Genomic DNA, 16,751 nt, shown 5'->3' on the forward strand with positions numbered 1-16,751 from the left:
ACACACATTGTTTCCCAAAATACTAATACTTTTAGACTTTCCATTTGGGTTTATTTAAACTTCTTTGGATCCTGAACCTAATAAACCACCAGGTTTCTACAGAATAAAATATAATTCAGAAGAGTTCCACAATCTCTCTGAGGTTTGCCATCTACTAATAGAGAATAAAAATTATTAAAAAAAAAAAAAAAGATAATGCTTTTCCATGAGGAAGTAGTAACCTCCGGTTTTACATTCCTATTGTTGTAGTAACAAACTATCACAAACTAAATCATTTAAAACAGTAAAATTTTATTGTCCTGTAGTTATGAGGTGAGAAATCCAAAATCAGTATCACTGGACTAAAATCAAGGTGGTGATCTCCAGACAGGATCATTTTCATTACCTCCTCCAGATTCCTAAGGCGGCTTTCATGTCTTGGCTTGTGGCTCCATCCTCCACCTTCAAAGTGTCAAATTCCAGCATCTTTCAATCCCTTTCTCTGACTCTCATCCTCCTGCCTCCTTATATGGCTACTTGAAATTTCATTGGCTTCACCCACATAACCTAGGATAGTGACCTCATTCCAAGTCCTTCATGCCAGATAAGGTAGCCAAGTCACAGATTCCAGGGGTTAGGACATGGACATTTTAGGTGTCCATGATTTGTTCTACCACTTCTCCTCACCAGTCCATCGACTACCTACAATTGCACTTTTTACTAGTTGGGGGTGATTTGTTGTAATCAAAGAAAGTAAAATCTGCTTATCTTATGCAGAAAGGAAATCATTGGAAATTCAGCTGAAAATCAGTAGAAAGGCTGGTGAAATGGACATGAGCAGATCCATGTATGAGCAGGAGCCAAAACCACAGCCAAAAATCACAGCCTGGGAAGAATCTGGTGAAAACCCTATAGCTGGCATGTGTGCCTGCTCAGTGCTGTGGAACCCACTGGTACTGCTGTCACCAGTCCCTAGATATAGCTGTAGCTACTGCACACATATTGGGTACTAAGTAGTTTCCTGAAGCTGCATGTTACCCAACCTCATTCAGAGTCTTGGAGTTGAGGGAGCAGGCATCTGACTAGCTAGACTTAGGTCATCTTCTTAAGCTAATTGCCAGCTGTGCAGAGAGGGAGTATCTGCTCCTCCAAAACTTCTGCAGAGGGAAGCCCTACTTGCTGCTTACCTATGTTAGAATGCCCACAAGGAAGTACGTCCTAGTGTTGGGCAATTGAAAAATGGCAATTGCCTACTAGACTCTGGGCTCAGGAATAGGGACAAGCAATGCCAGAGAGCAGGGCTGTACTTTTGTAAGATCTTTGACCACTAGTAAGTGTGGAAAGCTGCCCATTCTTGCACATTGAGTTTTGCTACACTTTGACATCAGATCCTTATCTATATATGCTCCATACCACTTAGGAAAATTTTCTGGATAATTGCTGCTGTTTACCTTTTCCTCCTCTCATTCTTTGTCTTAATAATATAACTGCCTTATGTACATTTTGTACCTTCTCTCTAAACATAAAAAGTGCTCACTGCCTAGGAATATATGATTGAAGAAAGTCCCTTGAATATTTCTCTGCATACCTTGTCATCCTTAATATATATGATTGACATAATCCATTCATCTACTACATGATTTATTGTTTGACTTGTTTTTCAAGGTGCGGTAATGAGTGTGTTGCTGACATTTCATTTTCTCTGCCCTGGGTTTCTGGTGCCTACCTGATAAGTGTGACCATTGTCTGCACAATAATGGTGAATTCCAACCACAGGGCTAAACTGGTCTGCCTGGGGAAATAGCACTTAAATACTGTTTTTATTTAAAGAGATGTTTGTGTCTAACAAAAATGGGATGGGAGCAAAACACTCCAATAATTTAAAAAAACATACCCTTTGCTCTTTATTTTTTTTTTTTATAATGACTCCTCTTCTTGAACATCCAGAATCTTCTGAAAGAAAGGTCCAGAAAGGTCCATGTCTCATCTCACATCAAAGTCTTTATGAGGCAGGCCTTGGTTGTCATGGCTTTGACACAAGGTTGGCAAAGGCAGAGGTAAATGAAGAAACCTTATAGGTGTTGGGACTCTTTGGCTCAGTAATTTCACTTGCCAAAGTCTAGCCTAAGGAAGTAATCAGATAGGGAAGTCAAGAGATATGGAAAGGAAGTTTGTGTACAATGATATTTATCCTAAAGCTAATTATAATAGTAAGAATTTGAGAACAATCTCTAAGTCCCACAATAGCAAAAACTAATGCTCATTAGGGTTTTAATTTATGTAGAACATCATACTGAGTTAATAGATAAGAACTATCTAATTAAGCGTCAAATGTGAAGCACTGCTATTATCCAATTTTACAAATGAAGAAACTGAGTCACAGGAGGGTTAAGCAATTTTCCAGGGCCATACTACTCTAACTGGTGGAGCCAGGACAGAGTTTCATTTGAGATCACAGTTGGTGTTTGAAACTACCAAACTGTACAGTTTCTCAGTAAAACTATGACTGAATAAATACAGTACAAACGTGATACTTAAGGATATCTTAAATATCCTTAAATATGATGCCTCAAACAATTTTTAAGAAGGAAATATTTAGTACATAATGATGAATGAAAAAGGTAGAGCCAACATTTTTTAAAGAGTATGATCTCCACCATGGTACAGACATACAAAAAAATGCTGTCAATAATATTAAAAATGATTAGTTCTAGTTTGTGAATAAAAATAAAGTTGTATATGCATCTCCATACTTTTCTATATTTTTGAGTGTCCTATAATTAGCACATATTGCTTGTACAATCAAATAGTTGACTTTAGGAAAAAAATAATTCTAGACTGAAGATTGAAAGAATCAGTGCTATCTGGGTTAGTCCAATAGCAGCCCATAGTGGTGGGGTCTGGATCCCCAGAGACCAGTAGTTCTACCCACCAAGAGTGGCCCCCCGTAGCAGAGCAATGTAAGCTTCAGCCTGGGCAGGCTGCTTGCAGCGTTGACTGTGCACCTCACCCTGAGCTGTCCTGCTGCAGAAGTGAAGTTAATAATTAAAGGGACTAGTGACCAATACAAACTACTTGTCAGAACTGGTTGGGAATTTCCATCCTTCAACCTCTACCTCAGTGACATCGGGCAAGTTATTTACCTTGAGTTCTTGTTTTCCCATCTATAAAATGAGGCAATAGTATTATCTACATGATTGAGTTGTTGTGAGAATTAAATGAGAGACAGTATGTAGAGAATAATATGTTATCTGGAACATAATTAGTACTCATTAAATGGTTGCTTCAAAAGGAAACAAATTACACTTGGCCCCACACTAGACAGAGAGAGAAAAGCCATGGAGAAGATTTGGCATTGTCCCTAAGAAATAAATGTGATACTTTATTACTAAAACCAGGTACTTTTGAGTGAATTTGATTGATTTAGCCTGGTATTTGTTGGGCCAAAGAATATAGTTATGTTATGCTTTAAGTTTTGTCCAATAAGAAGAAACTACATGATTTGTTCTAAACAACATTAAGTTCCCTTCAAACACATTGTCTTCTGAAAGGCTGATTTTAAAGTTCAATATCAGTGCATATAAGTCATATAAAATATTTCCCCAGAGTCCCCAAATTAGAGATGAATTGGGTTTTCTGAGTATACGCCTGTGAAAGTAATGGGCGTAATTTAACTTCCTGTTGCATGGGTAGAATTGTCTCATAGCACTGAACATATTAAATGAACAATGAAAATATCACAAGGTTTTTTTAGCACATTAGACAATATCCTGACAATTACAGCTGATAAAAACATTTTTCAGTTGTAAAGGAATCTGCATGTGTGCATCATTGTTTATTGATGGTTTCGTATGTTGAAATGTTTGAAAATACTATAAAATACTAATTACTGGCAAATTGAGGAGATGAAATCAGGTTCTTTTTCTCTCCTTTTTTCTTGTTAAAAATATTTTTCTCTATTATCACTTTTGCTTTTTAATGAAAAACATTCAGTGTAACTTAAAAAGAGATGACCTAACCACTTGGTGGCAGTATGCCATGAAGAATACAGTCTCTGGCTCTGTTTCAGTCCCATGATTAAAAATTTTGTCATTGACTTGATTTTGTCTCTGATAATCTTGTTTACAAGTTATGTTACTTCAGATATCTGATTCTTTGTGAAATTACCCTCTGATAATTAAGCACCTCTTTTAAATGACTTTAATCTAATTTAAATGAATGCATCTGATTGATTTGAAAGTATGATAACAAATAGACCCTAAAGGAAGATTGCATTTATTCTCTATTAGGGTTAATAAAGCCCTAGTCAGATATGAAAATTATTTTTATATGATGCAAAGTAATAACTGGATGAAATTTCAATGTCAAATAATCACCTGTAATTTATGAAACAATTCAACTGAATTAAAAACCAACACTATTTATTACTTCTAAATAAAAATATGAATTTTAAAATAACAAAAGTAAAAATAATAATTCTGCAACGTATGGTTTTGCCAAATTGAAAATCTTGTTTTGCATTTTAATGTTATTTCTATCATTGAAATTTCAAATTAAGGCAAATGCACACTCCAGCTTGTGCTCTCTGAGAATGAACATTGACTTGGAAAATAGTGATTTAGATGTGTGAACCTGGCTTCCCATTAAGGTATAACTTTAATCCACCTGAGTCTGATGAAGCCCTATACTAGAAAGAAAAAGAAACTTAGTAAAGCATTGAGAAGCCAAATTTGCAGGAAACACTTTCCTCTTGCTGTAGAGAAGCCAGAATAAAAACACAGGAAAGAACTTTTGGCTTTTACAATGTTTTCATCTTCTAAAATTCCCCTCCCCATTGTTCTTAGAAAACTACCCTTCAATAGAGCTTGTTCCTGCACCCAAATCAGCCTTTCTCAAAAATTTCCAAAGACCTGTAAGATCTTTTCACTGAAAATGTGTGATCCATTTCTCAAAGAGAGTCTTGTGAGCCATGTAGCTTATTATATAAGCCTGTGATATCTTGCTGACAGTTAGAGATGCCTTAAGTTGTGTTTCCTCCCTGGCCCCAGAATATTTTTGTAAAGAAAAATGTGAATACTGACATCAGAATGAGTAAATAAGGACTTGAGGGGCTTCCAGGGACGCAGAGCTTAGAACAATCTTCAGAAATGTCTTCTAATAACTGGGAGAATTGTGTCCTTGAAGTCACCTCTGGCAGCTTCTAATTATCAGAAAGGAGGGGACTAGCAAGGTCTCTCCAGGACTCTTTTGTGTTCTGACTAAAAATGAGTTAGCTGCCAAGACTGCTCACCCAACCCTGGTTGGAGGACTTCATTAACAGGCCCCTGATAACCTAGACAGGGCTGGCCAGGATCCTTGCCACCGGGAAAAGAGCAGAGAGGAGTCATTAATGACATTACTGTGTTACAACCCTAAAGTGTCTGCTAATCAAAATTGAGCTTCTTATGGGGAGCCAAAAGGGGGTGAACAGTTTCCCAAAGATTGCACAAAGGCAAAAGTGACACATCTCCAAGGCCCTAAGGAAACTCAAACCTTATTGCATCATCTGTTGAAAGGAATCAAGTAGAAACCACTTACTGTGCATATTTCTGGCTCAGTAACATAAAGTTCCTTGGTATTTGTTGCCTAGAAGCCTCGTGAAATTAGTGGACACACCTTGAAGTTTTACAAACCCTCAGTGGTTTCTAATTGTCCTTGCAATATTTCCTCCTTGGAGATTTACCCAATTAAATAAAAAAAAAGAGAAAAGACACACTTAAAGGGCATTGCTTTTATTCCACTCTTCAAGCCTATTAAAGTTACTGGTTGACTGAATCATTTCTGAGCAAGGGAAGACAGTTTCTGAAGAAATAGAGCCATCCAAGTGCAGAAGAAGTTGATGCTCTTTTCTTTTTAAGTCCCCCAGGTCACACCAAAATCATTCCAAAGTGATACTTGGAATTCTGGCCTTCTAATTTCTTCCACCTTAAAAGGTAAGCTTACTTCTGGTAAAAAAATATCGCTGAGGGGACTGGCGTGGCTCAGTGGTAGAGCGCTTGCCTAGCATGTGTGAGGCACTGGGTTTGAGTCTCAGCACCACATAAAAATAAATAAATAAATAAAATAAAGATATTATGTCCTCTATAACTAAAAATATTTAAGAAAGAAAATACCACTAAGGCTTTTTGAGTAGTCTGCAGTAATCACCTATTTTAACCCCCATAATGAAAAGTCACATGCCAGGCCTCAGTTTCTGGGCAATAAGATATGCCATATGCTTTCTGTAGAAAAATACTCAGCAAAGTACAAAAATATGCTTAAGATTGAAATAAAGGAGAGGTTTAGGTGGATTTTGCCAGCTTTTACAGTGAGTTGGACAGATTTTTATCTCAGTAGGTAGGTGCTGGGTTTCAAGTCCCAAAAACTTCTAAAAATATACCACTCTCTGTCTACCATGTGCTGGGAGTTTTATATACATCATCTTTTTTGATCTTCAAAACAATCTGGTAAGGTAAGTATTACGGGTCTATTTTATAAATGAGAAAACCAAAGCTCTGAGGGATTGAGGAATGAGTCCAAGGTCACACAGCTGCTAAGGGACAGATAAAAATTCAAATCCTGTTATTTTAAGTCCTGAAATCTGTGCTTTTTCTCTTACACTAGCAGCTCCCATTTAATTTGTTGATATGACTGGGTATGTTTTTTGATGAGCATAATTAAATGTTTTATGCAGGAAAAAATATTAGATTAGGTGGTGTAGCGGGTGTTTTAGGTAGGTTTTGCATTACTGTAACCAAAATGCCCAACAAGAATGACTTAGAGGAGGAAAAACTTATTTGGCGTTCACAGTTTCAAAGGTTTCAGTCCATAGATGGCCTACTCCATTGCTCTGAGCCGAAGATGAGGCAGCACATCATGGTGGAAGGGCCTAGGAGAGTTAAGCTGCTCTGCAGAGCCAAGAAAGGGGCAGGGAGAGAGAGAGAGAGAGAGAGAGAGAGAGAGAGAGAGAGAGAGAGAGAGAGAGAGAGAGAGAGAGAGAGGCTAGCCTCCTGAAAGATGCATCCTCCCAGGGCATGCCCCCAGGGACATACTTCCTCTAGTCATGTCCCACCTGCCTGCAGTTACCACCCAGTCAGTTCATTCAAACTAGTATGGACTGATTAGTTTACAGCTCTCACAATCCAATCATTTTTACCTTTGAACATTCCTGCAGTGATATAGGCACTCTATCCAAACTGTAACCATGGGCAAATATAACTCTAAATAGAAATTTCAGACTGAAAAACTTTAGCATGACTATTTCAACATAGCACACCATTTACCTCCTTGCATAGAGATCTGACAGGACTAGTGTAAGAACTTTTGCAGGTTGTGTTGATAGTCTTTGCAGTTTCACTGATTCATTAAACAAATATTCAGTAAACAACTCTTATGTGCAGGTATTATTTTGAGTGATGGAGAATTAGTAGTGGAAAAAAAAAATGAACAAAACCCCCATCTTCATGGAGTTTCCATTCTAGATAGAGGAGAAAAATAGCCAACAAAAACAAGAAAAACCAGGTGGTGGCTAAATGTTATAAAGAAACATGAGGCGAGGAGAAGGCACTCTGAATTTGTCAGTGCAAAACAGTAATGAACCCCGTGCTTAGACAAAGTACAAAAATATGCTTAAGATTAGCTTCAGTGCAGACAATTATGAATGTCTATACAGACATGCATCTTGATATTTCTGTTGGAATTGTGGAGATCAAGAATTCAAGTCTGTTCTACTAGATAGTATTAGTATCCCTATTTTATGGAAGACAGAACCTGAGTCTCAACACATTTACAATTATGCCCCACAGTCACAGAACTGATAAATGGCAGAGTTCAACTCAGCTCTTGGTCACTTCTCCCCACTCCTTAAACCCCTTCTCCCAGCACCATGATAACTTGGGAGTTCTCTATCCAATGGGTGTGGTACCCCATAATCCCATTAGTTGCTTGAAATATTCATCAGTGGATCTTTAGCTCTGGGAAACACCAGTGTCCTCTTCCATTGGGATTTGAAGTAAGATAAAGCTACACAGGCACCTGCTTGCCAATTGGGTTTAACAGAGGAACTGCTCAACCTGGAGATCCCAAGGGCATAGGCACAGCAGGGCAATAACTAGGGTAGGGGCAATATAATATGTGTTTCCTCGTTTGTATACAAAAAAGAGGCAGTGAGGGTGGACAGAGGACCACTGGGAGGCCAACAGACTGCGTGCTCTAGAACAAAGTGCAAGCTAAGTCATGTCTTAGCCAACTTCTATATTTGAAAAACAGATTTTTTTCATGGACTAGGGAGAAAATGTGATAAGTGTGGTGAGTAACACATGCTGGATAAATTATTTTAAATATTTAAAGATTTCAGGAGATTAACTCAATGTCAAAATGCAAGAAAAGCATTGTTTTTGAAATAAGTATAGGACTATAGCAATGTTGATTTCTTTCTTATGCCATCTATTGTTCTAGGTAGAGTGAATGTCCTTTCTCAGCAGGACATTTTTCATAAAGAATGATGAGAAGTTGCACATAGATTGTGTCTCACACAAAAGGTTAAAAGCAAAACAAAACTTCAGTTGTGATTGTGGCCAACATTAGACCTTGTCACAAGCAATTGGGAATTCTCACCTGTGTCAAACAAATCAGATGAGGTTCATTACTAAACATTTTCATATCAAATATGCATGTACAGGGTTGGGGAGATAGCTCAGTCGGTAGAGTGCTTGCTTTGTAAGCACAAGGCCCTGGGTTTGATCCCCAGCACCCCCCCCCCCCCCCCCCCGCCAAAAAAAAAAAAAAAGAAAGAAAGAAATATGCATGTACAAGCTGACCACATCTGCTGGAGATGCACTTCTAGAAACCCACTGACAGCAGATACATGCAGTCCAGTTTTCTTGAACTGCTAAGACTGTCATGCGGTTTGGAGCAGCAGTTGCTTTATAGCCTGAGGCATAGGTGGCCTTTGCCTCCCCTTTTCCTTTTCCTTTGAGATCAGTGACCTTCACTTTGAATAGAGTAGAGAGAACACTACTGGCATCCCATGAACACTAATGCTTAGTTAAAATTATTTTTCTTTCCTTTCATTAGACAACAGGCAAGACATTGGACTTTTATCAGGAATGGTCTTCTTTGCTGTTATATTGTCAATTATTTCTTTGATTGGGATATTTAACAGATCGCTCCGAACTGGGTAGGTTTTCATAGTTTCTATTTTCTAATTTAAGTGATATATACATGCTATCCAATGATAGTCAATTCATTTATTTACTAGAAAAACCTACTAAACTTTTTACTCAGTAAAAGGAAAATGAAAGGTTCAACGTTGAGTGCCAAGCTCTTCACAAATACCACTTGTTTAATCCTCATAATGACATATCCAAAAGCGCCATGACCTGCTTTTCAGAAGACCTGAACAAGGTTGAAAGGCCTGGGGTCATGGAGCACTAGGCCAGGAGTCCAGCTAGACAGGGTTGACATCCACAGCCATGCTGTTCCCCACAACAGATACACGCACAGCTTTTCATGGTGTCCCAAGCCTATCCACAGCACCTGGATTCCTCAGAATGGTCACATTATAGCAAACTTTGAATTCTACCCAAAGAAAACAGCTGAAACAGTGTGAAAAGAAGTGTGGCAATGTTTGAATTTGTCACTTTGTTACCAATCTCATTGGAGGTTAGGGATCCAGCCCCTTCTTGCTTCTTTCAGTCTATCCTCTGAGCCCTATATGGTATTAGTGAAGTTCTGTGCCTAGTTAAATGAGGTTTTGAGAAAAGCAAGGTCCTTGGTCCTCTCAGTTTTACTGGATACATTGAGTATCTCTAATGTGTTAATAGATGGGTTGTTTCATGTGGCAGTTTCCCAGTATATCCAATTACGCACAGATGTTGACACATTCAAATATTCTTTGCCAAATTGGAACTGAGTTTCTCTTTCTTGTCATCACTTGCTTCATGAGATAATCGTTCTTTTAAATTTATTATCAAAAAGCAGTAGAAAGACTTTAAGTAAGCTCTTCTAAATAAAGTATGCTAATGACTTCTTATTTACATAACTTCTCCCTTGGAATTTAAGTAATGTTTCAAAATTTAAATTGTATGTTAGTGAACATATCCTTAATGCCCTGGCAAGGTGGGCAACTAATGTGTAATTTCATTTTAAGTAGTTTTAAAATATGCTTGATCATGAAGTCCCTTGAAATCTAATTCTAATTTCAAAGTTATGCTCCATAAAGATACTAAATTTTGCGTTATTATTCTCCAAAGTCCTACTTAGTTTGAAATTTTAAATGACCTTAAGTTTATTATTAAAAATAACCTAAAAACTGGGGCTAGGATTGTAGCTCAGTGGTAGAATGCTTGCTGAGCATGTGTGAGCCACTGGGTTCGATTCTCAGCACCACATATAAATAAAGACCCATCAACAACTAAAAATGTATATATGTACATATATATTCTAAAAATTAACTTTGGGTTGGTAATGACAAAGAAGACAATTCTTGGTTAATTCCATTATTTGAATAAGTACACTTTTTTAAAAGATAAAAGAAGCAAAAGTAATTCCAATATTACTATTTTACATATAAGCAGATACTGTTATTTTATATAACAAGACATTATTTATAAAAGCCCTACATCAGAAACAGAACTGGACAACACATTTTAAACAGAGGACAAAACATTTTAAACATAAAGAAACCAAGAGTAGGTAAATATATATAAATACATTCTCGCTGTAGCACATGCTATATAAAAACTTCACTACAATAGTGAGAATTTACTAGTTTGATCTAATTTTGAACATAGAAAGTATAAAAAACTGAATCATAAAACATTATCTAAAAATATGTAAAGCAATCACTTTTACCCCAAAGTTCAAGGTCAATTAGTGCTTGTGGTATTCATGCAACCATTTTGGTTGTTACTTAATAAAAAGTTTTAGAGAACGTGCTTAAACAGATAACCTGTTGTTCACAGGTCCTTGTTAAAATGTGAAAATAATCCTGAGATGAGAATAATCTCTTCTGTGTTTCTGGTGCAACCTTTTCACCATCTGGATTTGTACTGTCAATATGTAAAGTGTTTTAAGATCAATGGCATCACCAAGGATAATCTGGAAGGGCGGGAAGTTTCTCTCTTCTTTCTATTACCTCACCCTTGGGATTCTTAATAAGCACACAGTCTAGGTGCAAACCAGTGCTCACAATGCCACACAGTTGTTCCCTCACCTCCTACTCCAACCAAGTAAAGAAAACTTGAAGGTATCATAATTGTCTCAACAGTATTTGGAATAATTATAAAATCCAGACTTAGGGGAGTTTGAATTATAGATGTTTATTATGTAATAGTTTCTTCTTTTGCACTTAATCACTATGGTTGCCTTAGAAAATTCTACAAAATATTCCTTACATTTTTCAAACTTTCCCACCCTCACATGGTCTGCTTAGAGTGTTTTGCCATATTTAACATGTGTACGGTTTCTCCCAGTTCTCTTGAATCTAATGTGTTTTGAAATGTTCCTGCTCATTGGAAAGAAGTAGAACAATAGAGGCCAGAGGAATACCTAAAAAGATACTGAATCAACTTTTCCTTAACTTTAAGAGATGGAAACCTTAGTCCTATATCAGGAATTCTGATTTTTTTTTAATTGTTAAAATCTTTTTTATTTTTACAGACTACACTTTGACTCATTGTACACAAATGGGGTACAACTTTTCATTTCTATGGTTGTACACAATGTAGATTCACACCATTCATATAATCATACATATACATAGAGTAATACTGTCTGTTTCATTCTACTACCTTTCTATCCCCCACCTCTCCCACCCCATTTTCCTCTATGCCTTCCAAAGTTCCTTCATTCTTCTCTTCCCCCCATCACACCCCCTCATTATATATGGTCATGCACTTATCAGAGAAAACATTCAGCCTTTGGTTTTTTGGGCTTGGCCTATTTCACTTGATATTTTCCAGCTTCATTCATTTACCAGCAAATGACCAGGAATTCTGATTTTCATTATGTATTCCACTCTAGTTGACTTCCTCATCTCCTGTGATTGCCTGCACCAATCAGAAAGAATATGCTGCTTCTAATATGTCATGTTTGATTTTTTAGAATTAAAAGAAAAATCTTACTGCTGATACCAAAGTGGCTTCATGAAGACATACCTAATGTGGAAAACAGTAATATTGTGAAAATGCTTCAGGTAACCAGACACCATCAAATAAAGATGGAGTGGCAATTGGGACCAAGAGTGGGGTCTAATGAAAGAAAACTTAATTTCCATTCAAATATATGGGTACACATATTAATGTAATTACACATGTCTAAAGAAACAAAATGATACATATTTTAAATCCTACTTGAAAGAGATGAAGGAATAAGATAGATCAGGGGAGGAAAAGAGAGAAGGAAGTAAGAAACCATGCTATTCAAAAGAGAAATGTGAAGTGGAAGACTGTGGGTCAGGTACCAAGGTCATTAGACCAAGAAACTGGCAGATGTCTTCAGGGGCAAAGGATGCAGGGAAAACTCAGTGGGATGTGCCTCAAAGACTCGAGGAGGCTTCTGTTTTACACAAGACGGAGAAGAGGTGGAGCCGAAGGAGAACCACTTCCTTTTTTAAACCCAGTGGAATATGAACAATTAACCTGAGGGGACTGGAAGATGATGTCACCAGGGGTGACATTCCAGCAAAGAGAAGGGTGTGTACCAGGAAGACCCTGAGGATAGGGCTCTGCTGGCTGTGGAAGAGGAAAGGGTCTCCGTGTGTTTCCAGTCGTCTGCTCAGCTAACCAGGGCCTGGAAGCCCAGTCAGTGGGGCAGACATGTCATCTAAGCCTTGTAGTGCGGGAAGACACATGGAGTGACACGTGAGCTCAGACGTGTGATGGGAGTTGAGAGGAAACACACAGAGGTGAGAAGGAGATTCTGAGGAGAAAGTGAGAGCATTTGAAGCAGAGGTGACAATGGGAGCAAAGGTCCAGAGGCCAGACCTGCACATCATGTAGGAGAACGTTGAGTTTGTCAAGCAAATAAACATGGTCTGTTTACGGGTCAGGTAAACCCATCAATCAGCTCTTCCCAGCCTCACATCATCATTTGAACAAGAGGTTCCTAGGTTAAAATTAAAAAAGAGTTTTTAAAGTTTTCAAACCACTAGCAGCAGAGTGAAGTTCAACTACTGTAACAAGACCTGTGGGGTGACCCCAGTCTGCATCCCAGCTGTATTCTAGCCACTCCTCACATCATGCTTTTCCATTAAGCAACACCTGACATGCTGTTCTTGCCAAAGCCTGGCCAGTTCTCTGAGGAGTCAAGGCACGAAGAAAACTTACAAAGCACTTCACATAGCTTTATTTGAGATCCTCCCCTTGGTCAAACTCCTGTCCTACTCTGGGCTCCTGGAATTGGAGGTGAACCTTGGTTTCTTTTAGATGAGGTCTGGGTTGCTGCTCAAGAGATTAAGGAGTGGTTACCTTAGTCTGCTCAGAGCCGTCGTGACAAAATGCATAGACTGACTGACTGATTTAAACACCAAGCATGTGTTTCTCACAGTTCCAGAGACTGGCAAGTCCACAACAAAGGTGCCAGCCAATTGAGTTCCTATCGAGGGCTTTCTTGCCCTCCTCACTTGGCAGAGAGATCATCTCTCTCCTGTCTGTTCTTCACTAATCCCTTTCATGAGGTCTCCAACCTCAAGACCGAATTACTTCCCAAAGGCCCCCACCTTCAAATAACATCACTTTGGTTTTAACATATGAATGGGGAGGGCACAAATGTTCAATCTGTAAGAGATGGCTCTAATTTTATAATTGTGTTGACTAGCAGTTATTTGCCCTGGGAGGCTAGCCATCAACTAGAAGGTCTCAAGTCCTTCCCACAAAAGTCAGCAGGCTGAAACCTTCGCCCACCTGCCTGATTATCCCACATATCTAAATTGTGAGTAGCTGTGCACCCTGAGAGCCTCAGCACACCCACACACCATGCCTCACTCTCAATACGTAAACAAAATAGGAGTCTCTCCCCTTTCTTTTATTTAAGCAACAACTGGGGTTTTTCGGTAGTAAGCCTCCATAATATTAAGGAAATATTCCTATGTATTCCAAAGCCCAACATTAATATCCAAGTTAATCTGCAAGTCTCTTCTTTCTCTTTAAAACTTTTAAACCAAGAAATATGCTTAAGACATGGATTATTTTCATTGTTCCTTTCTTTCACTCTCCTCTTGGGAGGATTTCATAAGGATTTGGAACTAAGTAAGAGAACAAAAGACAAAAGGAGGAAATCATACGGGAAGATAAACAATGTGAGAAAAGGGAGGGAGAGAGGAAGGTTGAGGGAAAGAACATTCCAGAGCTTATTCAATTATCCAGTTGGCTCCTTTTAAAATGGTTCCTGTAAAATAAAACCATGTCTTTTTTTTTTTTTTCCTTCCCCAAGGAAAAAAGTGAATTTGTGACTAGTAATGCCAATGAACAGGTCCTTGATGTGGATCCCGAGATTACAGAGATAAGGGAACTCTTTATCCCAGAAGAGCACAAGTCCATGGATTGCAAGGAAAATACAGGTTCCCTGGAGACAAGCGACTGCCTGCCAAAATCACTGTTCACCAGCACTCCCATTGTGTACATTCCTGACCTCCACACTGGATATAAGCCCCAGATTTCAAGTTTGCTCCCCGGGGGACATCATCTTAGCCAGAGCGATGAACGGGACTCTTCAACCCCCACGCCACAAGTGGATTCCTTGGGTCTGGGAAAGAATGTTAGGTTTAAAAAGTATCCTAACTTTGGTTTTTCTGTCGCAAGTATGAATTCGCTAGACAACACGCTGGTTCTTGAAGAATTAAGCCTCATTTTAAATCAGGGAGAATGCAGTCCCCTTGACCTACCAAACTCAACCACGGGGGAAACCACTACGTTTTTGGAAAATGATTCACCCAATGATCCCATTCCAGAACAGACGCTGCTGCCTGATGACTTCGTCTCCTGTCTGGGGATCATGGATAAGGAGTTGCCATCTATCAACTCTTACTTTCCACAAAATATTTTGGAAAATCACATCAATAGGATTTCATTCTTGGAAAAGTAAGCGGGGTGGTCAAAATCCATGTGGGAAACCCTGTCTTGCGGTGGGAAGTTTGAGCCTTCCCTTGACTGAAATTTAATTCCTTCTCAAAGGCACAAAAGTGGAACCTTCCTGGTGGCCACAAGAAGGCAGCATTACTAGGGATATCAATGTGTTTTTAAAAAAATATCAACTCTTTCCTCTTCATATTTTCCTTCATTGAAAGGTGCAGAACAGCTCTTTTGTAAGAAGAAAGCATAAATAATACAAGAGATGTGGTAGTGAAATAAATCCTGAAAACAGTTCTCTGAAGTTAAAATGTTATTCATTTGCAAGGGGAGAAGCAAGTTTAGTTTTCAGTTTATCACTTAAAATTCTCTTGAGTTATAAAAATATAGCCCCATGCAACAAAATTAATAAAACAAAAGAAACAGAGAAACAGTTTATTAACATATTTGTTATATGGTTTTTCCCACTACTTTGCATTCAGGTATTAGAGATTTGATGGGTACTTAGTATGTTTTGGACTAAAAGAACTGTATAGCAATGATGTTAAAAACAATGAGGGTCCCTTCTTTGCTCAAATTGAGTGGTGGCATTGTTCTTCTGTGGCAGAGCTGACCTATTATTTACACTATATAAATATAGCAGAATCCATGAGCAGTAGCAGATGCAGAATCACCAGGATGCATTTTTTTTTTATCAAGTATATCTTAGATATGCCAGAAAATTATTGTTAAACCAGATTTGTATTCAAACCTGGAATGGCAAGCACTGGCCACACTTGCCATTGCCTGGTATTCCATATCTCCGGCATGATCTCCTGCATATCTCCTGTATGATCACTACTTTACTTCCTCCAAAATAAAACATTATTATCCACAGTGTAAAAAAGCTTTTCCCCTACTGTGAAATTCTATTGTTTATCCTAAAACATATATGTGCATATATGTTACACTTCACATATTCTGAAAGGAATATATTTTACATCCTATAATACATATAACATATTTTGTATCACTAATAAAATGTTATTACTGGGGCTGGAGATAAAGCTCAATTGGTAGAGTGCTTGCTTCACATACACAAGGCCCCGGGTTCAATCCCTAGCAACACACACACACACACACACACACACACACACACACAAATGCTATTGTTAAATATCTTGACTTGTAAGTTATCATGTGCCTTTGCTTTATTCTTTTCCAAAGGGAGAATCATAATGAAGCAAAGAGGCTAGTAATATTTGAGACAGAAATAACAAAAGACCAAGATTCATCGTTTTTTTCTTTTTGGTACTGGGAATTGAACCCAGGGGTGCTTGACCACTGAGATACATGCCCAGCCCTTTTTATCTTTTTTATTTTGAGACAGAATCTTGCTAAGTTGGTCTCAAATTGGTGATCCTCCTGCTACAGCCTCCCAAATCTCTAGGATTACAGGTGTGTACCACTTCTGATTAAGATTACCTTTGATGTTTCCCAGTCTGACAAAAATATTGGATAACGTGAAAAGTATTTTCATAGTGCATTTTACCATAATTGTTATCTAATGCATATCAAAACAGCTTTTGTGAAGCTTAAAGGATGACAGCCTTATTTGATCTTCTGCAAATGCTTCCACTGCAACAAGCATCTCCTTGAGAACTTCTTGCCCTGGAGTGGGAAGGGAGTGGCTTTCTTGTTCTATGG

The 16,751-nt window shown here is 38.2% G+C and overlaps 1 protein-coding gene across 1 annotated transcript in view; it reads left to right on the forward strand.

Annotated features, from left to right (window-relative positions):
* IL23R (interleukin 23 receptor) overlaps positions 1–15,996 on the forward strand; it is a 72,670-nt gene extending 56,674 nt beyond the window's left edge. The window contains exons 8-11 of the mRNA XM_079134028.1: positions 5,877–5,951; positions 9,073–9,175; positions 12,103–12,193; positions 14,431–15,996. Coding sequence (XP_078990154.1) covers positions 5,877–5,951; positions 9,073–9,175; positions 12,103–12,193; positions 14,431–15,081 — 920 coding nt within the window. The 3' untranslated portion in view covers positions 15,082–15,996. The remainder of the gene's footprint in view (positions 1–5,876; positions 5,952–9,072; positions 9,176–12,102; positions 12,194–14,430) is intronic.
* The last annotated feature ends 755 nt before the right edge of the window (positions 15,997–16,751 follow it).

Source organism: Sciurus vulgaris, assembly GCF_902686455.1.
Source record: "Sciurus vulgaris genome assembly, chromosome: 1".
Classification (NCBI taxonomy): Eukaryota; Metazoa; Chordata; class Mammalia; order Rodentia; family Sciuridae; genus Sciurus; species Sciurus vulgaris.